At 40.1% G+C, this 27,588-nt stretch overlaps 4 protein-coding genes across 6 annotated transcripts in view; 1 reads left to right on the forward strand and 3 right to left on the reverse strand.

Moving 5' to 3' along the window:
* Window positions 1–1,627, reverse strand: part of LOC306881385 (tripartite motif-containing protein 16-like) — a 108,912-nt gene extending 107,285 nt beyond the window's left edge. The window contains exons 1-3 of one of the 2 annotated variants that reach the window (XR_013785147.1): window positions 977–1,617; window positions 579–674; window positions 265–498 (exon numbers count right to left, since the gene is read on the reverse strand). Coding sequence is in view for 1 of the 2 variants with exons in the window: in XM_079435474.1 (XP_079291600.1) it covers window positions 265–498; window positions 579–674; window positions 977–1,549 (903 nt within the window). In the remaining variant the exon portion in view is untranslated. Of the gene's footprint in view, window positions 1–264; window positions 499–578; window positions 675–976 lie in introns of both variants that reach the window. The other variant, XM_079435474.1, reaches the window with a different exon arrangement.
* A 2,445-nt stretch (window positions 1,628–4,072) lies between these two features.
* Window positions 4,073–9,797, reverse strand: LOC306881396 (uncharacterized protein). The gene is made up of 3 exons (XM_079435485.1): window positions 9,745–9,797; window positions 9,373–9,505; window positions 4,073–6,797 (listed from the first exon to the last, which is right to left on the reverse strand). The coding sequence occupies exons 2-3, from the start codon at window positions 9,458–9,460 to the stop codon at window positions 5,617–5,619; spliced, it is 1,269 nt and encodes a 422-aa protein (XP_079291611.1). The 5' UTR covers window positions 9,461–9,505; window positions 9,745–9,797; the 3' UTR covers window positions 4,073–5,616.
* A 236-nt stretch (window positions 9,798–10,033) lies between these two features.
* On the forward strand, window positions 10,034–12,999 carry LOC306881407 (uncharacterized protein). The gene is made up of 2 exons (XM_079435501.1): window positions 10,034–10,266; window positions 11,660–12,999. Exons 1-2 carry the CDS (start codon window positions 10,218–10,220, stop codon window positions 12,505–12,507), a joined length of 897 nt encoding a protein of 298 aa, XP_079291627.1. The 5' UTR covers window positions 10,034–10,217; the 3' UTR covers window positions 12,508–12,999.
* A 2,682-nt stretch (window positions 13,000–15,681) lies between these two features.
* Window positions 15,682–27,588, reverse strand: part of LOC306881374 (PH domain leucine-rich repeat-containing protein phosphatase 1-like) — a 33,613-nt gene continuing 21,706 nt past the window's right edge. For both annotated transcript variants that reach the window (XM_079435457.1, XM_079435456.1), the window contains exons 10-17: window positions 26,799–26,954; window positions 26,214–26,414; window positions 25,470–25,632; window positions 24,871–25,001; window positions 23,990–24,106; window positions 23,721–23,915; window positions 22,582–22,810; window positions 15,682–20,085 (exon numbers count right to left, since the gene is read on the reverse strand). In XM_079435457.1, the coding sequence (XP_079291583.1) occupies window positions 19,000–20,085; window positions 22,582–22,810; window positions 23,721–23,915; window positions 23,990–24,106; window positions 24,871–25,001; window positions 25,470–25,632; window positions 26,214–26,414; window positions 26,799–26,954 (2,278 nt within the window). In that variant the 3' untranslated portion in view covers window positions 15,682–18,999. The remainder of the gene's footprint in view (window positions 20,086–22,581; window positions 22,811–23,720; window positions 23,916–23,989; window positions 24,107–24,870; window positions 25,002–25,469; window positions 25,633–26,213; window positions 26,415–26,798; window positions 26,955–27,588) is intronic.

Raw genomic sequence — 27,588 nt, forward strand, 5'->3', positions numbered from 1 at the left:
CAGAAAACACAAATCACAACTCATCAGCTCCACACAGGGATGCCTCTTATACAAGTGAAAGAAAAGTTCTGACATGAGACCCATTTGAGCTGAAAGATTTCCAGAGCTGACGACCATTAATCTCTTTCAGAAGAAGATGGTGAGATGAGAGCCTGACTGATGATTATATAATAAGACTCTCATGAAATGTTTCTCTGTGAGTCTGGTGTCACAGCAGGATCTGCTCAAGTCCACTATGATCCTGTTCTTCTAGATCTGTGTTACCTGCAGGAACTGGATGTGATCCTGTGTGTGTGAAAGCTGCTCCAGCTCAGCGTCTCTCCTCCTCAGATCATTGATCTCCTGCTCCAGTCGCTCCAGTCGTCCTTCAGCTCCACTCACTGCTTGCTTTTCCTGATCTCTGATCAGCCGTATCAGCTCAGAGCGGCTTCTCTCAATGGAGCGGATGAGCTCAGTAAAGATCCTCTCACTGTCCTCCACTGCTGTCTGTGCAGAGCGCTGTTAGGACACACAGTGATTCAGGCTTCAGTGAGTCTGAACTGAGACGGAGACAAACTTCTCTTCTTCTCCAGACTCACCTTATGAGACTCCACAGCCTCTCTCAGCTGCTGGAGATCTTTCTCTCTCTGCTGGATTCTCTGCTGGAGCGTCTTCTGTGTCTCCTTCAGCTGCTTCTGCAGGACAAACACATGATAGTGAATGTCACAGAAAACTACTGGCACTAAATCATCATGTGAGCAGATGAATCCAGGAAATGTAGTGTGAGAGTTTAAAGGCTAATTATCTAAACTGATAACTAATGGCTATAGGTTCAAACTCCAGAGGAGGATTAGTTACAATAATCAAAATTAAGCTATAAATGATTAAAATCATCTGGATTCAGTCAGAATTACTGAACAGGAATTAGCCTGTCAATGCCTTTAACTTTTGTCAAAGAACAGGTGAAAAATTCACTCCATTACTTTATGCTGTTTACCTGTTTCTCTGTCCTCTGTGCTGCAGCTGATACAGTGTCGTGGTTTTTATGTTCATCCACCAAACACAGCAAGCAAATACATTTCTGATCAGTGCGACAGAAAACCTCAAGGAGCTTGTCATGTTTCTGGCAGATCATCTCCTGCAGTCGTCCAGTGGCTTCAGTCAGATTGTGTCTCTTTCCTTTAAAGAAACTCTCATGTTGTTGGAGGTGATTCTGACAGTAAGAGTTCAGACACACCAGACAGGACTTGACAGCTTTGTATTTTCTTCCAGTACAGACGTCACACTGAACATCTCCAGCTCCAGCAGGAACCACACTTTGAAGATTAGTCTTCTTCAGTTTCTCCAGCATTTCAGCAAACACCACGTTCTTAAATAAAGCAGGTCTTGGACTGAAGGTCTGTCTGCACTGAGGGCAGCTGTAGACTCTCTTCTCATCCTCCTCATCCCAGCAGTCTGTAATACAGCTCTTACAGTAACTGTGTCCACACTGGATGGTCACTGGATCCTTCAGGAGATCCAGACACACCGGACACAAGAACTGCTCCTCTGAAATACGGGCTTCTGCCATTTTCCTGCATGTGAGTGCTGATATAAAGAAGCAGGACAACAGCACTTAAGTTTCGGTTTCTCTACACCGACTCTTCCTGGTTCTGTGTTTGAGAGAAAAACAGGCGTGTCTGTAAATTCCCAGATAATAGAAATGTCCACTAGATGTCAGCTTCATACAGACACTGAACTGGAGATAAATGAACTGCTGGCACAACCAAAGAGTAAAGGTTTGGCTGGTTAGCATGATATTCTAATGAAATACTTTTTTTGCAAGCAACAAATGGCTTATAAAAAATATTTCTAAAAAAAAAAAAAAACAGTTATCAGTTATTTAGTTATCACAACAGCTGCTGAGACAGACAGATAGATAGATAGATAGATGGACGGACGGACGGGTCTAATCATGTTTTCATATGCTTTATTAAAATTCGGAAGCAAGTTAAGATCACCAGTCTTCCTTTGATGAGCCGATGACCGAGTATATGATCCAGTTTTGTGGACATTCACACAAAGATCAGTCATTAGTCAGGTGGTGACAGCATTTGACCACTGGATTTACAAAAATCATTTCAGGTTTAAAGTTATAGTTCACCCAAAAGTGAAAATGCTGTCATGATTTGCTCACCCTCAAGTATTTCCAAACCTGTATGAATGTGTTTGTTCTGCTGAACACAGAGGAAGATATTCTGAAGAATGTGGGAAACAGAGCAGTTCTGGGGCACCATTGACTTCCATAGTATTCAGAATATCTTCCTTTGTGTTCAGCAGAACAAACACATTCATACAGGTCTGGAACTACTTGAGGATGAGCAAATCATGACAGCATTTTCACTTTTGGGCGCACCCTCAGTTGATCGTGTACATGAACTCGGTCACTGGTAAGTTCCTTGACGCACTGCAGGTTAGGACAGTGATCACTCGAACTCCAGTGACATGATTACGTACAGCGTCAACAGACAAAATAGTAGAACATCACCGCTTAAATTAATAGACAACAGACAGGTTCAACCAACAACTTTGGTTCCTGACTTGTTCAGTACTGAAAAATGGATACAAGCTACAGGATCAATAGTGCTGCTATCAGTATTTTAGTAACACTGATTCATTACCCCTTAGACACAACCACACATCATCCAAACCATCTCCAAGTGGATGGCAGCAAGGATCCAGGATCATTCATCATGAAGACCGTTCCATAGGAAGCAGTGAATCCTGGGTGAAAAACTAAACCTGGCTGTTTCAGCATCACTCAGGCAAGACTAAATACATTTAAATTGATTTCAGTTTTTTATATGTTTCAGATCTGACCATTCTGTTGTCCTGGATTTGAAGACATGCTGGAACTGCATTTCTCATAGTTGAAAGATTTGTGCAGCGGTCTCCAGACATATAAGCAGCCTTCCTGGCCCCACACGACTAAAGGCTCTGGAGGAGAGACAGGTAATCCACAGGGTTGGATTCAGGGATTCAACGAGAGCATTTTTTCAGAACCGATCCGATCCGATCCCATCTCGAAAACTCTGAGTATCTGCCGATGCCTATCCGATCCGATACAGTGCAGTTTTTTTTAAACCAATGTAGAATTTCTTTACTTCTATGTGTTGACCTGAGCATCGCTCTTTTGTGTGTTAAACACAAGCTGCTAAATAGACAACTTCATTTTAATGAAAATAATTATAATCATAATCTATGATAAAAATACTATAATAAACTAGATTATTGGATAATTCAGCAGCAAAAGATACTCTAGAAAAAATATTGGTGCACAATGAAAGATTTTAAGCATTAAGCCCATAGTAGCAGCCAGAATTGTTTTTCCAATTGTTTATTTTCTTAATTATTAACAAAAAAAAAAAAAGTCTATAGGCATATATATATATTTTTTTTAATGTCCCAATTGAGGTACAGGATGTGAAAATTTCAGATAAATGTTCACTTTATATATTTTGGTTGCATTTGTGAGTTTAAATAGCATTTAAATAGGTATATAATATCATAATATCGATATGTCGATCGATATACTTCGATACTTATGAATTGAATCGTAATCGTATCGTAGAATTTTTTGAGGTACCGGCAAATATCATATCTGGGTATGAGAATCGATATCGTCTCGTGCCGAACCATCCGACTTACACCCCTCATAGTACTATTATATTTTAAATTCAAAAGGGAGTATTTAATACAAATACAATTATTTTATAGCAAACTTAAAAACCTAGATGCTAATATTTACTTATATTTTATATATGAATTTTCATAATTTTCTACAAACCTGATGAAGAAACAAACTCATCCTAATCTCGAATGATCCTGAGGGTGAGCACATTTTCATCTTTGGATGAACTATTCTTTCTTATCAGACAAATATAACATCATTATCCACATACTGATACAACATTACATTAATATGAACAATCACTGACTTGTGGACTGAAGGAGATATGTGGGCTCCATTCATACAGCCAATGATATTTCTGTATGTATTAATAAGTCAAATGATGTACATTTCTACATCAAAGTACATAAACCCATCTCAGAGAATTTAACCAACATACATCAGTCCTCCGTGTATGTGTTTATTTTCAGGGAATTGCACAAAAGCCTGGAACAACTGTCAAGAAATTAGAGAAAATTTCCTGTTGAAAAATAAATAAACCACAATGCATACAATTTGTTTGGTTTTGAATGCAGATCAGTATTGTATTGATGATGACGGGCTGTAGAATACTTCTGAGACAAAGTAAAGATTGTTGTATTCCTCATTTGGATAAAAACATCTGCTGAATTTACAAAAGTGCTCTAGTAAAAGTACTCACATACATCATTTGGTTCATCAGTGTTTTCTAAAGGACAAACCTGTTAAAGCCACAAAAAATGGAGGAAAGGATGAATTTGGCTGGATGTGAATCTTTCTTAAGGTGTCTGAAAGTACATATATACACAATTTCACATGACTTTTTCACACGTTAACAAACTATACTGTAAGCATTTGAAATCTTTTCATGATTTTTGCAAATAAAAACAAAGTAGGAATATAGAAATGACCTAATTTCCTCCACAAACACATAACAGCTGTCGACTGGTCTAGTTTTTTAAATGATCTCATTGAAAGTCTTTTCAGTTTCCCATGGATCTGAAGAGTTATGATGAACTCATTTTATGTAAGATAAAATAAATAAAGACACAGACTGGCATTGTTTGACAAATGCTACCATGTGCAAAAAAAAAAACAAAAAACATTATATATATTTTTCAGAATATTACTATTTTATAATACAAAAGCATCCCTAGAATTTTTGTAGCATTCACAGAATCCCACACACTTTGTGCTTCCTTAATATTCCTTTGTTTAATTTTCCAAAATTGCTCTTTTGGAGGACATACTGTCCCATATTTGGAGTTTAAGGTAAATCTCCTCACCAATGTTGGGAAAAGTTGCTTTTAAAAGTAATGCATTACAATATTGCATTACTCCCAGAAGTCACTAATTACGTTAATTACTTGTTATGTAAAGTAATGCATTACGTTACTTTTGCGTTACTTTTCAAATCTGGGCTGGGCTGGGTTGGCTTGCTTGTTTTTAATATAAAAAGATCTATTTTTGATAAATGTAAAAGCCCTTTCACACCAAAAAGTGTAATGAATAAGCCTCAGGCGGAAGGAAAGTAAATTCACATCTGTGCTGCAGAATGCAGGAGAAGAAAGTTCAACACTCTTCAGCAATAAAAAAAAAAGAAGCACAAATGGTAGTTTAAGTATTTTTTGCTTATTAGTATGATTGAATTTGATAATCGAATGCAAGTGCACAAATCCATGCTCACATTTAGTCTAGAACTAACCATATACGAGCACACAATGAATGCCTCCCAATTTTTCTCAACATGGGTACAAGAGAGCTTTCAGTGAATAAATGTGAAAACAAAGTAACTGGTGTTACTTACTTGAAAAAGGAACTCAGTTATTTTCTTGTTAATTAAAAAGTAACACATTACTAGTTACTTGAAAAAAGTAATCTGATTATGTAACTTGCGTTAATTATTATTATTATTATTACTTGTAATGCATTACCCCCAACACTGCTCCTCACTGTCTCAGCTTTGGACAAGCCTTTTTTAAATGCTTCCCTAGATTTCCATATCGACTGAAAGTCTTCCCGCATGAAGGACAGAGGTACGGTTTCTCTCCGGTGTGAACTCTCTCGTGAATTTTTAGTGCTCCTGACTGAGTAAAGCTCTTCTCACAGTGTGAACACTTGTAGGGTTTTTCTCCGGTGTGGATCCGTTCATGCACTTTCAGTTCACCGGCTCTAGTGAAAGTACTTCCACAGTCCAAACACACGTAGGGTTTCTCTCCCATATGAGTTTTCTGATGGTCTTTAAACCCATTGAGCCACAGAAAGCTCTTCCCGCAGAATGAACACACGTACCGCCGCTCGTCTTCGTGAATCCTCATGTGCGTCTTCAAATGCACGGCCAAGAAAAACTTCTTGTCGCAGCGCTGACAGTGAAAGGGTCTTTCTCCGGTGTGAGAGAGCAGGTGAGTTTTGAGATTGCAGGCCTCTGAAAACCTCCTGCCGCATTCAGGACACTGGTGTAACTTCTCTCCAGAATGCACTTTCATGTGTCTTTTTAAGCTCCGCTGATGTGTGAAACTTTTCCCGCACAGCATGCATGTGAAAAGCTTCTCTCCGGAGTGGATTTTTATGTGTTCCTTCAGACCTTCCTTCTGCGTGAAGCTCTTTCTGCACTGAAGGCAGGTGAAAGGCTTCTCTCCGGAGTGGATTCTCAAGTGTCTCTTCAGATCTCCCGACCTTGTGAAACTCTTTCCGCACTTGGAGCACGGAAACGGTTTCTCTCCGGTGTGAATTCTTATGTGCCTCTTAAGGTCTTCTTGTCGTGCAAAACTCCATCCGCACTGAGGACAGGTGAAAGGCTTGTCTCCGGAGTGGATCTTGAAGTGATCCTTAAGGCTTCCTTTGCAGGTGAAGCTCTTGGCACACTGAGGACAGGTGTATGGTCTCTCACCTGTGTGGATGATCGAGTGGATCTTCAGGTGTCCTTTACGAGTGAAACTCTTTCCACACTGAGAGCAGGTGAACAGGTTTTTGGCTTCTGTTCTTTGAGATGTTTCTTGCAATTGATTATTATCCTTCTGTGAACGACCACAAGACTGTTTTGCATTTATGAACTGATGAAGTTCCTCATGCTGATCTTTCTGCTCCACTTCATTCAGCTCTTGATGTTCCTCTTTCACTTCTATCAGGCCTAGAACATGTTAAATTGTCCAGATCAATTCAAGAATGACAAAGTGAAATGTAATCTAAAAATGCTATCTGATCCGGTGTATATATAGCTGCTATAGCTGGTTATTATCATTTAGATGCATCACAGCTAACAAAAATACATTCTAAGAATGTTCCCAGTGAGTTATGAAAAAAGTTATAATTAATGTTTTCTAAACATTCAAAACATCTTGTTCTAAAAAAAGAATCATCTTATTTATTTACAAATGTTAAAGGGACAGTTCACCTAAAAATGAAAAGTCTGTCATCATTTACTCACTGTGCACTTGTTCAGAACTTGTATGAGTTTTTTTCCTCTGCTAAACACAAAAGAACGTTGATAACCAAACAGCTGGCGGTGGTCACTGATGTCCATGGTATGCAAAGACTACTATGGAAGTCAGGGACTACCATCAACTGTTAAGTTAGCAACATTCTTCAAAATATCTTCTCTTGTTTTCAACAGCTGAAAGAAATTCATACAAGTTTGGAACGACGTGGGAGAATAAATGATGACAATTTTCATTTTTGGGTGAATTATCGCTTTATGGGAACGTTACATTTGAATGTTCTCTTGATGTTCTGAAACAAGTAGTAACATTTAAAAAACATTAGACGAACATCCGACGTAAACGTTTTTAAAAAGTTCCACAAACCGTGTATAAAAATGCGTTTGTGGTAACATATTTAAACATTATTAAAGACCAGATAACAATAGGTTACTGTTCATAACCCCAGTTCTCTGAAACACTGAGTGGAGAGATCCACCCATGGGAAGGGCATCCGCGCCTGACCTCTGCAGAAGCATCCAATTGCACCCAGTCTGGCTCTACAGACAGGAGCGCGTTCCCAGTGCGTTCCCAGTGTCAGGTAAAGGGCCGCCCCTTAACCGAGTCCATAAAGCCCTTGCATGCACTACCTTTCCTCAGTGAGTATATTCGCTTCTCGTGCAGCAAGCGGGGCAAACTTGGTGGATCTCTCCACTCGATGTTTCAGAGAACCGGGGTTACGAACAGTAACATTGTTCTCTTTCATCATCTCGTGGTCGAGATCAACCCATGGGAGATATGGACAGCTCCCCGGTTGCCCAGTACACTCACAGCGAGGCCCTGTAAGCCAGAGGATGGTCAGCTGCTTGACACGTCATGAAGTAACAGACCCCAAACAAAGTGAGCATGCAATACCAGCCATAAAATCATGAGGTGGTAACATCCATACAAACCTGACAACACTGGAATCAAATATTTAATTATGAATATATAATATGTTGTCAGGGCCAGGGGAGGGTACAAATGACCTGCTTAATGACATGAATAAGCCAGGCTGGAGCCTACGCCTAAGACAGAGTGAGCTACGGGGGTGTGGGTAACAGCAAGCCAGTAGTATCTGACAAATGTATGTGGAGAGACCCAGCTTGCAGTGGCACAAATGTTTTGCAAGGAAACCCCTTTAAATAGAGCCCAGGAGGCCGTCATGCCCCTAGTGGAATGTGCTTTTAGGCCCTTAGGAAGCCACACCAAAGACTATAGAATACCCAAGACATGTCACTCGTATAGTTTTGAATGGGGAATAATGCAACGCTTAATATGGCCGCTCAATCGCAGGAAGCCCCGCCTTCTGAATGAAAGACTTTGAGACTTTGGCCTCACTCCCTTAGATTCATATGCCAGAGAGATGGCTTCCACGAGCCAATGAGAGAGGTGTTGCTTAGAAATGGGATTCCCCGTGTTCAGGGGGTCTCAAGAAGTGAAGAGCTGATCACTGCTCCTGAAAGGGCTGGTCCCTGGACATCAGGACATAAAGCATTTAGCCTCTGATCCTCCGCAGAGGAGAATGGAGGAGGGTGAAAAGCTGAGAGCTCAAGCACCTCACAAGTGAATGATGGGAAGCATTTAGGCACAAAGGCTGGGTTAGGCTTGAGAAAAACCTTATCTCCACTAAGAGAATTTAGTGCACGAGGGATGAACAGAGAGCAAATCACTGACATGTGTGGCTGATGCCAAGGCCAGGAGAAGAGCTGTCTTGAAAGAAAAAAAGTATTTATTTTCCACTTGTAATACACTTGAACCATCTTTCATACACTAGTACACTTACATGAACTACAAGTGGTGACTAAATACATTTTTTAAATACAGAGATAGTATGTTAAAAGTGGATTTTAGTTCATATTCATGACGTCCCAAAATAGCCCAGTTGAGTACAATCAGATGATCTTAAGTTTATCTGAAGAAGTTATGGAAGTGCTCTTGTTTTTCCCCAGACTTGGTGCAATCGGATGCTTCTGCAGAGGTCAGGTACGGTTCCCATTGGTGGATCTCGAACATGAGCTGACGAAAGAGAACTTTGAACGAACATTCTCTTAATGTTACTGGAAGAATGTTTGTTCGTAACATTTAGAGAACCTTTTGAAAACGTTCTCTGTTAGTTGAGATTCTGTATATAATTTTTACTAAAACACCGTTTAATGTCACAGCTCCAGTGATTTTCTAAGGTCTAAGTGTGTGAGAATTTGTTCACTGTCAGCAGTCATTATTGTAGAATAGAAAGTAATCACCAACCTCCTCTCTGCTGCTCAGTATCTTCCTCTTCCTCTCTGTGTGTTTCTGCATCACTCATGTCTTCACTCTCCTCTTTAACATACTCCATCTTCACAATAATGCCATGAAGCTGTTAAACCTGGCTTTTTCCTGCCTGTTTGGATTATGGGGATATTTGAACGCTATGAAGCAGCAATGCAAAATAAACCCTGTTCCTGATGCTTTACTGTGATAAACGATGCAGCATTTGACAAAAAAGCATTAGTGTATCATATTATGGCGATGATAATATATACGGTACGCTGAGTGATTTCAGTAAAATTGCAATGCATTTGAAGCACATTTGTGAATTACAGGAAACGACTTTATAATGTTTTGTAACTATTTATACACCTTAAACCGCAAACACGAGCCTCCCTTCAGCAGCAGTCCGAGCGCGTGACGTCACACGCCGCGCCCAGCGAAGCAGAATAAAAGTCTTTATCAAATAATTCAAAATGTGTGTCAGAGGGCTATTTACTGGCATATGTTTAAACTTTTAAATGCTTCCAATAATATGCTGATCTACCCGTGTTATAAGAGCAGGGGCTACTCCGTCAATACAAGGTTTTTCCTCCTTCTCTCTCCCTCCAGTAGGTGGCGATGTTGGTTTGTAAACCGCTGTTAATGATAAAGAAGCAGCAGCATCAGAAGAAGCATCTGTAAACTGATAAAGGGCTCCGTATTAAAGATATGTTTTACGATGTGATAATGTTCAGGATTACTAGAAACGCTACATGTGCTTTCAGCTGGATGTGTATGAACTGAGATTCAGGCCAATAAACAGAAGATATATGTGCATCTGTGATTGAGTCTTTACTGTAGAGATGGAGTTTATTAAAGAGGAGAGTGATGCAGAAACTGAGGAACACAGAGGTTAGTGATGATTAATGACTGTTATAATGATGTCCAGTTCATCCAGGGGTTGTTTAGAAAGTCATGCTAGCAGAGAAGACTGGAGAGGTGTCTCTAACTTTAATTTAATACAGAAATACTGAACTCATGTCATGTTTCCCCGCTGTGTCTAATCAGAAATGAAGTCGTTTTAACACAGAAAGCATTCTTCAGTCTTGTTTTTAACACTCATTTCATCAAGTACTCTCATTGAAAATGAGTTAAAAGAATTACATTTTAATTACAATTAGCAAAATACTGAACTAAAACAAAATATATTTAGTGTTTTTGTCATATCTCACACACTGAGTTTTGTTGATAAACATGAATATGAACTGATGAACACAGGAAAAACTGATCACTTTTTCATCTGAGAGTTAGTTAAATGCAAGTAAAATTAATTTACTTTGTTTGAAGACTTTTCAGAATAATATTGATGCTGTTTTGTTAGAAATAGATATGCAGTTTTCATAAATTTGGACTGTTTTTGAACAATCATGAGTTATAAAGTCGAAGGAATTTAATTAAATTCCATTCATTCCAATGGAGTTAATACTGATCATTCTCAGATAAAATGCTCTTATATATTTATTTTCTTGTTTTATATTCTGATATCTCATTAATATTGAAATAATGAGTTATAAATAAATAATGAGAAGTCATTGATCAGATATAATAGATAATAGATTGTGAAATTAGTCTACAGATTTTGAAAGGTTTTTTTTTGCATTTAACTAAAAGTTCTAAATAAGTTACTTAAATTAAAAGAGAGATTTCTTGATTCACATGCAAGTTTTGTCATTTATCATTCATTAATATAACTTCAAAATATAGCCGAAGTGTCTCTTTCTACCTCAAAGTGAGTTAGTGTTCTGCAAATCCTTATATTTATTCACAAATACTCATAACTTCTACTGGTTGTCATGTATGATAGTGGTTTATAGTGCTGTCAAACGATTAATCACATACTAAATAAAGTTGTATATTGTGTCATTTATCATGTATATATAAATACACTCACATACAGTAAATATTTTGAAAATATTGACATGCATATATTTATATACTCTTATATTTTATATTATATATACATATATTTAACATATAAACAACATTTTTCATAAATATATACAAGCATGCGTTTCTATTTATATAAATATACACACACATATTATGTAAACAAAAACTTTTATTTTGGATGCGATTAATCGTTTGCCAGCACTATTGTGTAAACTGTGTCAACTTAGCCTTTGGTACAGATCTAAAATATGATTGTTAATAATATGAGGAAAGATAAAGCACTGATTATGGTTTTGAAGACCGTTTGGTTTCACTTTGTGAACTGATGTTTAACCGTTTGCTGTGTTTGTTTTAGAGCTGACAGAAGAGAAAGAAGAAAGTCGAGAGCATGATCTGCAGGAGAAACATCAGGAGGGGGTAATAAATGCAGAAAAGAAATCTCTCAGTCGCTCAGAAACCAAAAAGAAACCCTCGCAAGAAGCCGGTAATTCCTTCGTCTGCCCCGAGTGCAGCAAGAGTTTCACACATAAAGGACACTTCAACGAACACATCAAGATCCACTCCGGAGTCAAGCCCTTCAGCTGCCCTCACTGTCAGAAGAGCTTCACCTGTAAAGGACACCTGAAGCGCCACGTTCGCATCCACACCGGCGAGCGTCCGTACGCTTGCAATCAGTGCGGGAAGAGCTTCAAGTGTGCCACCAACCTCAAAGACCACCAGCGCTCGCACTCGGGAGAACGGGCCTTCGCCTGCCAGCAGTGCGGGAAGAACTTCATCCTGGCGTCCAACCTGAAGGCGCACCTGAAGATCCACACTAATGAGAAGCCCTACGTGTGCGCCGTCTGCGGGAAGGGCTTTCTGCGGCTGGGCTGCTTCAACGATCATCAGAAGATCCACACGGGCGAGCGAGCACACATGTGCTTCGAGTGCGGGGACACCTTCACCAGATCCAGCGCTCTGAAGCAGCACCAGAAGATCCACAGCGGAGAGAAGCCCTACACCTGCTCGCACTGCAGGAAGGGCTTCACTCACTCGGGAGCGCTGAGGAGACACGAGCGTGTTCACACCGGAGAGAGACCGTACCTCTGCAGCGCCTGCGGGAGGAGATTCACTCAGTCCAGCGACCTGCAGAACCACAGAAAGAAGCCCTGTCCCATGCTGCCTCGCTCCGAGCAGAGCCCAGCTCAAACACCTTCTGTGTGAAGACTAGATGCAGTCTGATGCAACCATATCAAAATCTCACAATGTGATATTTAAAATGTCCCTATTATGCATTTTTTAAATGATCTTTCATGCAGTGTGTAACACAGCTCTAAGTGAATGAAAACATCCTGCAAAGTTTTAAATCTGAAAGTGTTCCGTGTATAAAGTTATTGTCTCTCAAAAGAAAGAGTCGACTCTGAATCATTGAAACGAGCCGTTTTTAAAACGAATCCCATGCCGTCTCATGTTGAAGTCAACATCAAACATTAGCATATTGCCGCCCACTTGTTGGTCTTTGGTCTGAATGAAAATGCTAATTCATTCTGTGCCACTAGGTGCCGAGCGGTAAAAGCTCACAAACACTGCTTTAAATGAAATCAACCAATCACCACAGATTAGTGTCAAAGGAGGGGTTTGGAAAAATGAATCGTTGAACGAATCATTTGGGAGTTGTTGAGCAAGTAAGGTAAAAATAAATGCATATTATAAGACAATGAAAGTGGGATTTTTTTGTCCTTGTATGCATGTCAACCTGTTGTTGGGGACTCCTAAAACCCAAATATGAACCTTTCATTACCCATAATAGGGGCACTTTAACTCTTTCCCTGCCAAACACAGAATTTTCCAGGTTTCCGTGTTTTCACTGTGATACGCTAGGCTAGGGGACGCTATTACGCATCTCCTGAATGAGTCTAGAATCACTCGATCATAAACACAGACCAGGAAGATGCAGAAACCAGCGATCTCATATGTAAGCATATGCATATGAAAAATAATGCGAGTGAAATGTGGATCTAGAAAAGTGTTAAAGGCCTGTGAAGCTTTGGGATACTAATGGAAGGCATACTGCATCTTTGCTTTGATAATATTACTGAATATGATCCAGATGTAGTATTTGATAAGAATGCGATTTTCTCAGCTTTTTCATCCAATACTGAAACAAATGATGTCATCATAAGCAGTCATTGAATGATTCACTAAAGAGATTTGTTCAAAAACCCTTATTCATCCAGAAACAAAGCATGCAAAGTCTTTATGAGTGAGTCATTGAATTATTCAAACCCATTCAAAAAAATAATAATTATTCCACTACTTAATAACTAGACATTTTTTGAATAGACTGCAGCAATAAACATTTGATCAGAACCTCAAGTAAATGTCATTTAGTTTCTCTTTCCAGAATTGTGGGAGAATCGTGATCTGTATTTTAAACAAAAGCATTGTGATTCTCCAGCAGTCTGTTGTTTCTCGTGTTGTCCTCTGGCGTGTGGAGAACTGACTCCACCGAATCAATCAGGATCCCTACAGTCTGCTGGAACACAATAGAACTATTATTGTGGTTGTTCTGGAGTATGTGGTCAGGAGAGCCAGTCGTGTGCTGTATCTGATCACACACACACATGCAGCACAGTGTGGAGATTACATGCGTTTCCAGAAATAAAAAGCTACACCAGTCTTCTGCTGCACGGGACTTATTTAACACGCTTACAACAGGTTTACTCAAAACAAATATAAAGGTACCTCAATTCTGTGTGAAATAAAACTTTATTTTAGGAACTGCTATGCAGGGCCTCATTTGTAAATGCTCTCACTGATTTGACATGATCCTGTATTGTTGAGTTATTGAAGGCTAGGTTATTATCACAGATTTATCAACACAGCAACACGTCTGAAATATCAACCTGTTTAACGTAAACAATCAGAATATCTAATATATATATTTAGTATAAAAATGTTGCACATTAACGTTAAACAATGTAACACAAAATAAATTAAATAAATTTGTATATTAACTAAAAGGTTCAATATTATTGGGAATTGTTTTATCAAATAGGGAAGTCGTGGCCTAATGGTTAGAGAGTCGGACTCGTGATCCAAAGGTTGTGGGTTCAAGTCTCGGGCCGGCAGGGATTGTAGGTGGGGGGAGTGAATGTCCAGCGCTCTCTCCACCCTCAATACCACGACTGAGGTGCCCTTGAGCAAGACACCGAACCCCCAACTGCTCCCCGGGCGCCGCAGCATAAATGCTGCCCACTGCTCCGGGTGTGTGTTCACCGTGTGTGTGTGTGTGTGTGTTCACTGCTGTGTGTGTGTGTGTGTGTGTGTGTTCACTGCTGTGTGTGTGTGTGTGTGTTCACTGCTGTGTGTGTGTGTGTGTGTGTGTGTGTGTGTGTGTGTTCACTGCTGTGTGTGTGCACGTTGGATGGGTTAAATGCAGAGCACAAATTCCGAGTATGGGTCACCATACTTGGCTGAATGTCACGTCACACAAGGGGAGTCTGCTTTTAGCTATTATGCGGCCCGCAGTTGGAACCAGCTTCCAGAAGAGATCAGATGCCTCTTCAGCAGCTGGAAACCTATATCAGGCAAGAATGGGACCAGATTCCAACACCAAAACGCCATAAACTCATAACCTCGATGCCCAGACGTCTTCAAACTGTTTTGAAAAGAAGAGGAGATGCTACACCATGATAAACATGCCCCCGTCCCAAATATTCTGAGACCTGTAGCAGGCATCAAATTTGAAAAGAGCTCACTTTGTGCATTAAATTGAACAATTTCTTAGTTTAAACATTTATGTTATGTTCTATTGTGAATAAGATATTGGCTCATGTGATTTGAAAGTCTTAGTTTTCATTTTATTCAAATTTAAAAAACATCCAAACATTTCCAGAATGTCAGGTTGTATGTCAAGAGTAAAAATAATTTAAGTACTTTATTGGTTCACATTTGCCCAACATCATTTTCAATCTAATAGTCAAGTTTTCAGAAGAGAAACAATTCTACTATACTGTATATATACACATTTATTAGAAACAAGCAAAAAAATGTTACTTGATGTAAGTCATTATAATCATTTTTGGCTTCTTGCAACTGAATTTTATCATAGACAAAAGCAAAATATCAAAGATATTTAACTTAAAACTAAAAACACTTTGTTAGTCAATGTTTCATTTAGAAAGTTTTTTTATATTAAAAAACAAAAACAAAAAACAAAACAATAATGGTATTGTGATCGCTTTAAAATATGCATCACATGAAATTGATCTCGCCGAATAAAGATGAATTGTCATTATTATAGAGCACTCACCTCTGTTAAACTGGGATAGGCTATGAAATACACAGTTGTTAAACACATCAGAAAGCACCACAAGAACAGCTACTTTAGAGTCATAAATTTAAGATTTATTATAACAAAACCAGGAACTGTTTGTGTGGTTGGTTGAAGGATAATTCCTTACAGATATACTGTTTTGCATTACAGGACTTGACAGTCATGCTGGTGTGAGGAGCGGATGAGTGTGTGTGTGTGTGTGAGTGTGTGTGTGGGTGTGAGTGTGTGTGTGTGTGTGAGTGAGTGAGTGAGTGAGTGTGTGAGTGTGTGTGTGTGTGTGTGAGAGAGTGTGTGTGCGTGTGGCTCATTGATCAGCGAGTGACGACAGCACTGGGCAAAAGCACAGTTCATTTACAGGTGGTGTGTGTGTATATGCTTCTGGTACATATACATCTATTGGCATGTATGCATAAAGGGTCATCTCGTTCTAGACACACAGTTCCCTTAAAAAGCATTGGTATACAATATTTTTCTTATTTACAATCATTGGAAAGAGGAAAAAAAAAAAAAAAAAAAAAAAAAAAATCACCATTTCTCGCAGAGAAGATTAGTAAAAAGTGACGAAGTCACCATAAAAGAGTAAGCAACTCCTAGGAGTTAGTCTTTAAAATTTCCACTAAATTTCTAGTTTTTATACAGGCGTGAAGCCTTGATTTACTGAAGAGATACAGTATTACTTTAAGTGCCCTATCTACAACAGTTAAGCGTGGTATTACTAGTGTGTACCGTACAACACAATCAACGTCAACGCAATCTTCTGATTTTAAATCAACTTAAAGTCTGTTGTAGCTTCTCTCGCATAAAAAGATATGGTAACTAAAAAACAAAATCAAAATGTCCAGAGTCTCATCATTGGTCATGACAGTTAACGTCGCAATACTAGTGTTGAATTATATAGGTATCGGTTTAAGGTAAATAAAAGTTCAACAGTCAGTGATCAGTAGTGAACTGCTCTTCAAACTCTAGTGAATCGCTTTAACGCCGAGGCACGATAGAGCGCGGTTGGGCTGGCCTTCTCTTAAAGGGATCGGTTGAGATCCAGATGAATTTTGTGGGAAGTGGCGTCAACAGCTTCATATTAATTGACTGCAGAAGATAGTCCACATTCAGTCTTCATTTACTCAGCCTCATGATGTTGCATGTGTTTCTCATTCACTCCAAAATAGCGGCATTTGTGCAAGAAAGGCTTTAGTTTTGGGCGAAAGAATGGGCGATTTTTCTGAATTTATCAATTAATTCAAATGTAATGTTTTGCCACGATTTTATGAGGAATCAGTTTTTAATAAAAACATTAGTAAACGTTACAATTAGACACACTGACAATGTGTCAATGCTAACAGCTGATGTGAGCGCATGACGAAAGCAGCTTATAAAGCACCAACATGTCGCGCTCTTTGAAGGAGTGTAACGTACAACATATCGCAGCTATTCACACACAATGCGTTTCTGTGCTAAAAAACACGAGACGCTGCAGTTCAACATCAAAAACACAAGGTTATGAGATGCGAGTTGAACTTCTTTTAACACGAGCGCCACATTTTTAGAGCACCGTTTCACATGCATAACGCTAAAGACGCGAGAGCAAAGGTCAAATGCGTCCGTCGCACACGTTTACATAGAAAAACACTGGAAAAGCAGAAACCTGTGCAGAACTACTACTGCATGCCTGATCATTTGATGTTTGCATGATGCCGACAGAGTGAAAGCTGCTTCTATTACTGTTAATAATTGCCTACTAACACTGATATACTTTGAATAATTTTTATTTGAATTAGAGCAAATAAAATAAAATAAAAATTCGAATTTCGATTATTCGTCAAATTTCAAATGAAAATCTACATTCAAATGCAAAAATGTTGCATTCGAATTTTAGGTGTGCATCGGGCAGCCTTATCAGTGGCGCACGAGATGCGATGACGATGTAGGTGTATCTATCCCGCTGAACCCACTAGATGCAGCGATGTTACGTTGTTCAATCAAATTATTGCGGAAAGAGAGAACAGTAATACAGAGAAGATATTGTTTACGTTAAAACTGAAACCAAGCCGTTCACAGAACGCATATTTTTCTATAGAGACATCTATCACCGTTGCACTCGCATCTCACACGAGAGAGCTGCATGTTTAGAAAGCCATATAAAATTAATGTAAGTTCAACGTTTAAAAAACATGTCTCGAGACTTTCTGGCATTGTTTTTGGCCTTCTCACTACATCTCATGTTTTTAAATGTAAAAAGTACTCCGTGTGAGTGGCTTTCAGCCCTTTGTGTTAAACATACATACATTATGCGGTTTTGTTTCTAATTGTTTACACCAATTAATTATATTTGGCTTATAGACTTTTTTTAAACATTATGCACTTTTTTCACAGTTATGTTATTTTATTGCTTTGAAGAAACGTGCATTAGTAATATTTTGCTCAATGCGCCCCTCTTGTGGCCTCAGGAGAGAAGCCAAAAACGTTTTCCCCCCAAACTAAAATTATTACTTTTAAATTTGAATATTGATAATATTTAAGAACAAATTAGAATTTAGCTTTTCAGTCATTTTGACAGCCCTGATTTGAATTGCCTTGATCTTTTGAGTTGAAATTAAGAACTTTCTTTAAAATTAATGATTTTGCAAGTTTGTAAGAAAGTGAATGTTACTTGAATCATGTTGTAGTTATGTTTTTAAGTTGACTAGTTAAAATCGACAGCACTAAGTTCAAGAACTGTGGATTAAAGCCAACAAGATCAGGCTGAGTAGATGACGGCAGAATGCAGAGACTTCAGAGTGGCGTGTCGTAGTAGTCCGCAGGTCGCTCGCTCTTGGCCGGCTTCTGTTGATCCTGCTGATGTTGTTTCATGATCTCCTTCACCGGATGAGCTGGTTGTCTGGGTCAGGTTGAGTGGGCGCCGTGAAGTAACCCCCAGGTTTCTTAGAAGGAGCTTCAGTCGCCACCTCAATCAAGTTGTGGCTCTGCTCCTGCAAGTTTCCCTTCCGCTTCCCCAAGGTCTTGCTCCAAGCATCCGTTCCCGACCTCCTCTGGAAGCTTCTCCGGGGTTTCTGGGGTGCAGGGTGAAGGTGAAAGAGGCAAGGGGAGCAGACAGTGGATGTCAGCTTCCACTTCCACCTGGACTGCCGTTGGAGGATTGGTTGAGATCCTGGTAGATTTTGCAGGGAGTGGCACCATAGGTCAGTGTAGCTGTGAGCATAAGATACTCCTCTGTATTGAGTGCATTCTGTCTTCATTTACTCTGCCTCATGTCATTGCAAGTGTTTCTGATTTTTGTGGCATTAGTGCAAGAATCGATTTAGTATTGGATGACAGACTGCACTTTCAAGAACTGGATTAAAGTCATCAGGCTGAGTAGTTAACGACAGAATGCAGCGACTTCAGAGTGGCGTGTCGTAGTAGTCCGCAGGTCGCTCACTCTTGGCCGGCTTCTGTTGGTCTTGCTGATGTTGTTTCATGATCTCCTTCACCTCCTCCTCCAGCTCCGGAGGAATGATGAGCTGGTCATCTGGGTCGGGTTGAGCGGGCGCCGTGAAGTAACCCCCAGGTTTCTTAGAAGGAGCTTCAGTCGCCACTTCAATCAAGTTGTGGCTCTGCTCTTGTGGCGCCACTGAGCCGTTTCCCCTCCGCTTCCCCAAGGTCTTGCTCCAAGCATCTGCTCCCACAAGGTTCCCGGCCTCCTCCGGAAGCTTCTCCGGGGTTTCTGGGGTGCAGGGTGGAGGAGGCGGAGGCAAAGGGAGCAGAGAGTGGATGTCGGCCTCCACTTCCACCCGACTGCCGTTGGAAAAGACTCCTGCGATGGGCTCCTCATCCTCGCTGTCCAAGCCATTGTCCGAGAGCGCACTGGAGAAGGTGGCGCTGGACAGCTGCCTCTGGAAGGGGCTTCCGGAGTTGGGAGCGAGGTGGAGCGAGCAGCAGGGGAGGCGTGGGTTGGGGTGGCTCTGCGGATGAAGGTGGAGCTGGGCCTCTTGCAGCAGGAGTGGGGGCTCGTCCGAGGATGCCGTAGATCCCACTTCGGAGCTCATCTCGGATGCACTGACCTCGGAGCTGATCTCACTGCAGGAGGAGGGGGGCATGGCAGCGGTGGAGGGCGGAAACAGCCCAGGCCCGGGGCTCGGAGGCGCATGCATGTTTCCGGAGCCGGGCTCGGCGCAGAAGCAGCAACAGCAGTCTTCTGCTACATTGAGCTGCACCACCACGGCGCTGAGGCTGTCGGTGCAACCGTACGACTGCGCTAGCGTGCACAGCTTCTTGGCAGCCGCCAGCGCGTCGGGCACCTTCCGTATGGCTTCCACCGCCTCGCTAGGGTCCAAGACTTCGAACAGACCCCTGCTGCCCAGGATGAAGAACTCATCTCTGGGGGTCAGCGGGAGCGTGGTGACGTATGGCCGAGGCAAGACCGCCGGGTAGAGGAATGAGTAGCCCATGATGCGTGTGGAGTCAGTTACGCCGTTCACTTTGTTATCCTGTTGGAGAAGGAGAATTTGCCGTAGTGGCGTACATAGTGGTCAGTAATTGTTATTCTAATACAACAATAACATTCAAAGACTAAGTTCATGTGAGTAAAGGGGGTCATGACATGAAACAATTATTGCGCACAAAAGTATTCTTGTAGCTTCGGAAAATTACGGTTGAACCCCTGATGTCACGTGGACTATTTAACCAATGTCCTTGCTATATTTCTCTGCATTGATCGTGGTAATATCATTGCTGTCTATGGAGGGTCAGAGAGCTCTCAGATTCCATAAAAAAATCTTAATTTGTGTTCCGAAGATGAACAAAGGTCTTACGGGTTTGGAACAACATGAGGGTGAGTAATTAATTTTCATTTTTGGGTGAACTATCCCTTTAACATAGTGTCCTAACTACACACGACATGACAAGATTCCAGCGACAAGCAATTTGGCTGTCCACACCAGACGTGACGTGACAGAATCAATCAAATATCACAGCCAGTCAAAAGCATGTGTGGGCAGGCTCTCTCTGGAAGCGCACCTTTTATTGCGTGTTGCGTCACGTGTGGTTAGGACACAGTGTAATACAATAGCAAGTTTCCCCATCATAATCAACAAAAACCTCAGAAAACATCTCGTTTTGGATCTGAGGGGCAAGCTGACGTCACCTGGGGGCAGTCGTTTGCATAAACTCCGCCTCCAGAGCAAGACATTGACGAACAGTTTTCTTATCACCATAGGCCCCGCCCACTGGCGTTCAGTTGCTAACGGATGACACCTGATCACGCTGAATGCCAGTGTCGCGTCAAAAGCGAACAGAAATTAGAATCACTGCCGCTTGTCTACACTGGATACAGTATACAGATGCGCGTTCACTTTCTGACACAGTCCACACTCGAGTCTGTCATCAGGACAAATGCAGTGGAAGAATGTTCGCTTTGACGTGTTTGGTTTAAGCAGCTCGTTCACATCTTTGTACAGATATCAGAAGTATCTCAGCGTAAGGAACAAGTGGATAGTTTATTTTAATGGCATGAAGTGGTACTAGATCTGACTGCAGCTGCATCACAAACCGTAAGTAAATGATTTCATATCGCCTTGTCTGGAAATCACCATTATATTTCGATCATAACAGTGGCTGATTACTGACAAGCCTTAAAGGACCCGCCCCTTAAAACAGCTTGTTTTAGAGAGGGGGTCAGAATGAGGGTGGAAAATAATCATTTTTCCACATATTTATTTGTCTGTTTTTTTTTGTGCAAAAAACGTTATTAACATTATAGGTAAGCCTCAAGAAACATTTTAAAATAATACAAAATCCATGTCATGACTCCTTTAAAGGGATGGTTCACCCCAACTTCCAGCCTCAAACCTGAATTGGCTTACTCGTGTGAAACCAAAGAAGATTTGAAGAATAGTTGAGCCGTGAACAAACAGTCACTGAGGTCCAACAGTGTCAAGCTCCAAGATAAACAAACTACACTGAGAAAAAACAACTGCTTTTCTGGTGAATTTCACAAATAATTACAAAGAAATGGCATGTAACATTAAATTAAACAATACTATTTCAGTCTTTGCTCAAAAAATCATATCTTTTAAAACACACTACTTTTTGTCCTTTGTCGCTAGCCTGAAACTGTTGGACCCCATTGACTATTGAGCTGAAATATTCTTCAAATATCACTTGTGCTGCACAAGCATTTTGTTGGGTGAACGATCTGTTTAACTTCTATAAAAGCAACAGACAAGCAGAATCCACCTGAAAGTCAACATGAAATGTTAATTCATTTTCTTGACGTGATTCACTTTAACTAATAAAACTGTAGGATGGGCCTTTAATGTGATGAAAAATGGAGGTTTCATATGAGAATAGAGTCAGAGCTGAATGCAAGCCTCCACCTGCCCCAATAGTAATGTTATTTTCCAATCTAAAAAAATATAAAAATTGAATTTTGAATATTTGTTGAATTTAAACTAAAAACCTTTGTACTCTTTGTGACTGGTTTTCGGTCCTTTGTATTAAACTATACATACATGAAGCTGTTTTGTTTCTAATTGTTTAAGCTTAAACTTATATATGGTTCAGAAACATTATGCACTTTTTTCAAAGATAGTCATTATTTTATTGCTTTGAGGAGACGTGCATTAGTAATATTTTGCTTGATGCGCCCCTCTTGTGGCCTCAAGAGAGAAGCCAAAAGCTTTTTCCCCCCAAACTGAAATTATGCCTTTAAAATTAAATATAATTCAAATATTGATAATATTTAAGTACAAAAATAATCTAGTGTTATTTAAACAGCATTAATTTACTGCATTAACTACTGGTGCAATCCCAGAACGGCAGTCTCAAACAGTGACGAAACAGCTATTGGTTAAGATGAACTAATAGTTGAAGTTATCACACTTTGATGAACGAGAGGTTTTCTGCTTCTTTGGAATAAGGTGCACACAATCAGATCAGGAACACAGTGAATGTTCATCTCATGTTGACCTCCGTGTTTCTGGTACCTCAGTGATGATGGCTTTATGCTGCTGAACGCGGTTGTATTCCTCCTTGATGCTGATGTTGTACAGCAGTGACAGCGGGAGCGCCTTGCCGTCGCGGCACAGCACCGCCTGACACTTGCCCACATTAGCGGCAGTGAGGGTGAAGCAGCCAGCGGGGTCGGTAGGGTCGTGCCGGATGTGACAGAGCGCCGCCGAGCCGCCCAGCTTCTGCCCTGTGGTGCCCAACTTCCTGTTCAACCCAGAGCAAACAATCAGGCCTATTCAGTACGGCTATTGAGCGATTAAAACTTTTAATGATGTGCCGATAAATTAATCAAATTAAGTGCAAATTAAATCGCACATAAATTAACAAAAACAAAGTCATTGTGTTAAATGAAAAAAGCATTGAATAAATATTACAAAAGTTTGCTTTAGAAGAAATATATTGATTCAACATTGCACAAATAATGATATTAAATGGGCATTAATGGGATTTAAAAAATAAATAAATATGAAACAACTAAAACAATTTAATAAATGATGCTTCAAATATGAAACTAAAAGCGCCAGTAGGTGTTGGCAAGTCACCGAGTCACTGAATCATTCACTCAACCAGTTCAAACAGCCGATTCATTCAGAAACTGAGCAGGTGATTTTAAATCACTGAATCATTGACTCACTTTATCTTTATGAACGAGTCACTGAATCATTGACTCACTTGACTTTGTTTGGAAATCTTTGTTTGCAAAATTGAAAAAAACTGACAATATAGTGTTGTTTATTGAACCGTTGTACCAAATCAGAATCACATTTGCATTGGGGAAAATCAGCGCACTTGCTGGTGTGATATTGCTAAATTATACCATATGATAGAAATATAAAGAGGGTGTTTTTTTGGCGCTCATTTCTTGAATTTTAGGTTTATATGACTGTTCTAATAGGCTTCATCACACAGTCAGTCATCCTGCATCATGTTCATCAGACGCTGCATCAATAAAAGATGACGGACAGGTCTGAACGGGGCTAAATGTGTTAGTCATTTTAACACCTAAATTTTATTTAATTGCACAAAATGTTGTGTTAAATCAACTGCCCTAGTATTTAGTATGCATCAAATGTTTTTCTATACCAATCCTCAGCACTAACTGTGTGTGCATTACCTCTGCATGACGAGGAAGGTGTTGGTCATGTAGTCTTCCTCGCTCTTGGTCCTGTGAAGCTCCTCGGCCAGTATGTCGTTCATGGTGCACTGCAGTAAATACGGCACCTCCATGTTCCTGTCGCCGTCAAACACGCCGTACAGAGCTTCTCTGCTGCCGCAGAAGCTGTTCACCGACAGCGCCGCCACACACAGTCTGCGCAACACAAACACACACGGTCACTGACCGCCACACACCAGCTCGAGCGCTCGGGTCCACAGCACACTCACTTGTTTTTGACGCCCGAGGCTTCGGTGAAGCCGTGGCTCCAGACAGCCGGCCCTCCTGCCCCCTCATTGGCTGAGAACGAGGAGGGGGGCGGGTCGATCCGGAAACAGCGGATGTTACTGAAAACATGTGGAAGACATCAAGTGTTATTGAATGGCACACATATACAGAAGCATGGTCCAATACACTTTACAAGCGAGTAAAACGGCTTTGGCAAATAAACAAAGCATTACAAACCCAGTGGCTGATAACTTTGAGGAATTTTTTGTTTCAAGCCACCAAAACCAAACTGAAGAGTTTTACCGAGAGCCTTTGTTGGCACATGATGAGGTGAGAATGTATTTTGGAAAAACAGATCACTTTTTATTTCAGCTTTTATCTCATTTTAGTTTAGTTTAAATTGATATAAAAAAGAACCAGAACTAAAACAAACATTAATAAAAACTATATAGACATGACATAAATTAAAAATAAAAAAATCTCAAAAAAACAACTAAATTACAAAAACCTTAAAATAAATAAAATAAAAAGAAAAAACATTTAAAAACTATAATTGTATCTCAAAGATACTAAAATAACACTGGGCCAAATGAAGACATTATTATATCAGATTATATGGAAAGCATTGAACAAATATTAGAAGAAATGGCTTGATATAACGTTTTAAAATTTTATTTCGTAACATTTTGTAACCTATTCATTCGACTGCGCAGAGCATAACCTGTTTTTACACCTGTAGGAAAATCCCTTATTGCTTTTTTTTTAGCATTATTATTTTTGTGCATCATTTTTGTAATTAATGATACGGAAGAATGTGTTAATATGACACTCATTTTAAGGAAAAGAATTGTCAGAAGTGTAAGGCATGAACACGTGCTCTTACTTGAGCTGCTCGAGGGTCTTGTGGTCCAGATTCAGGCGCAGGTTTCCCGTCAGATCCAGCTCTTGAAGTTTAGGAGGTAGACTGTCCGGTAAAGTGATCTCACTCAGCTCATTACAGCTCAGATCCACACACTACACACACACAGAAACATATGAATAAAAATCCATAACATCATTTACATTACAGCATATTAAACATCACACAGCACAGGACAGTACTAAAACACTCACAGAAACTAGCGAATTAAAAACAGTTCTGTCAACGGAAATAAAGTAATGTGAAGAAAATTGAAAACAGCTTTCTTTACACAATTACTGAAGTTCTTCTGCTGGTTTTTATCAGTGTTGAACTGAACATTCTGTGGCCGTGTTGACTGTTTATGATGGAATACGCATGTGTGTGTGTTTGTGTGAGCGTGTGTGTGTGTGTGTGTGCATGTATGAGTGTGTGTATGAGTGTGAGTGTGAGTGAGCGTGTGTGTGTGTGTGCATGTGTGTGTGTTTGTGTGAGCGTGTGTGCATGTATGAGTGTGAGTGTGTGTGTGCATGTGTGTGTGTTTGTGTGTGCATGTATGAGTGTGTGTGAGTGTGTGATGTGACCTTCATCTCCAGGAGCTGCAGGACCTCGGGGAAGACCTCGATGCAGTTGGAGTGAGCCGCTAGTGTGTGCATGCGTCTGCAGTTCATGATGGTGGTGGGCACCGCCTTCAGCCTGTTCCCACTCAGGTCCAGCTCCTCTAGCTCCTCCAGCTTGGCCATTTTACTGCAGAACACACAGAACATTGATCTGATGAATATATTCATTCAGAAACGTCCATGTTCCTGTATTCAGCTGCTGACTCGATTAACACTGAAGTGACAAACCACACACACACACACGCTGTCTACAAAACATCAGCCCACAAAATTATATTTCATCTTAATATTGTAATATCAAGCGGGGTGTCATTAAAGTTAGTCAAATTAATCAATCATCAGTACATCATGATATTATTAATTATTAAAATCAAATCCTTATTTTATCCTGGTCAAACTGTATTGAATAAAGAAGGTCCTATTTTTATGAGAACATAAAAATGTGAAAACAAAGCGAGGGTTTGGACTTTTATTTTGAATTTGTGAAATGTAATTGATGGAAACATACTAATGTCTTCACACATGTTTACATAACGGTAGAGAGAGTTTTCATTAATGTCTTCTTTCCACTAAATAATATGCTCTGTGTGCTGAAGTCAGAATGCAAGTGTGTCATGATTTCCAGCTTGTGCTAAACACAGGTGTAGAGTTCAGAGCAAAGACTGGTCATTCCTCCAGTGGACAGTAATTCCTGGATCATGCTGTTACCTGGCTGGGAAGGTCTGCAGGTGGTTGTAGGCCATGTGCAGGATCCGCAGGTGTGTGTGTCCTGTCAGCTGCGGCACACACCTGTCGGTCAGGTGGTTGTTGGTCAGGTAGAGCTCCTGCAGGACGCTGCTGCTCTCCTCTGATAGGCTGGACGCCGGCAGATTCTCCAGCTTATTGGCCGATGCGTTCAGACACCGCAGACTGAAGACAAACCACACCGTGTTCAGAGTCAGCAGAGACAGAGGCTGTCTCACTCAGAATTAAATACCACATTAACATTCAACAAACTTCAACTCTTGATAACAGAATCCTAAACCATTAATACTGCAATACATCTATTAATGACGACTAATGACTTCTGCAAGACTCTGCTCATTTACTTATTATTACACTTCCATTCAAATGTTTGGGGTCTGCAAGTTTTAACAAATTCTTTTTTTTCCATCAAGGATGCATTAAATTGATCAAAAGTGACAGTAAAAACATTTATATGATATTGCTTTCAGGATCATGTTTATGACGTGGCAGCTCACAGCTGTGACGTGTTTCAGTGTGTGTGTGTGTGTGTGTGTGTGTCTGTCTGACCTCTCTGATTTGAGGAAGAGGTTGCAGGGAAGCTCGGTGAGATGATTGTGCTGTATGTCCAGCACCTCCACCGCTGGACGCTCCACTCGCTCCGGCAGACGCTTCAGCTGATTATGACCCGCCAGGATCTTCCTCAGACTCCCACTGCACAGCAGCCTGTCAAACACACACCGATGAACATCATTTCATTCACCATATTTAAGTGAAATCCTCCATGAGAGGTGGGTAATGACATTTCTTACATTTATAGGACAAAATAACTGACAGTAACCTGATCAATCACTCTTTTGTATTCCTTGTTTTGCATAAAAACATCTTCTAAATAAATCAGTGTAAATGCAGTAAGGTGTTTGTGTTTAAAGTAGGGCTGGGCGATATGAGAAAAAATTCATATCTCTGTATTTTTTGGCTGATTTGTGGTATACGGTATATCTCTCTGTATTTATACACTTTTGTATTTGGATTCAACAAATAAGTGAATAAAAAAGTGAATGTAACCATAGGCATATATTATGTTTAAAAAGGGTTAAAATCACATTACATTCTAACATAACATTGCAATATAAAAACAAAAATAATACTTTTAAAGCAGAAGTTAAATTTACTAAACTAAAAATGAAAATAATAAAACAGCACAGACTAATTGATTAAAAAGGCTGTTTTGATTACCCATTACACTGTACAGTTAGTGCTATCATACAAATACACTTACATGCAGGTATACAATTCTATATGTGTCATGTGTTTATTAACTACAAATATTTCAGCAAAATGTATATTTTAGTCAGAA

The sequence above is a fragment of the Barbus barbus genome, assembly GCF_936440315.1.
Source record: "Barbus barbus genome assembly, chromosome: 15".
Taxonomy (NCBI): domain Eukaryota; kingdom Metazoa; phylum Chordata; class Actinopteri; order Cypriniformes; family Cyprinidae; genus Barbus; species Barbus barbus.

Bases quoted from the DNA above. Each gene is read 5' to 3' on its own strand.
- LOC306881396 (XM_079435485.1), bottom strand. From the start codon at position 9,460: ATGGAGTATGTTAAAGAGGAGAGTGAAGACATGAGTGATGCAGAAACA. The intron at 6,798-9,372 runs GTTGGTGATTAC...AACATGTTCTAG, and splicing joins TACTGAGCAGCAGAGAGGAG to GCCTGATAGAAGTGAAAGAG.
- LOC306881407 (XM_079435501.1), top strand. From the start codon at position 10,218: ATGGAGTTTATTAAAGAGGAGAGTGATGCAGAAACTGAGGAACACAGA. The intron at 10,267-11,659 runs GTTAGTGATGAT...TGTTTGTTTTAG, and splicing joins AGAAACTGAGGAACACAGAG to AGCTGACAGAAGAGAAAGAA.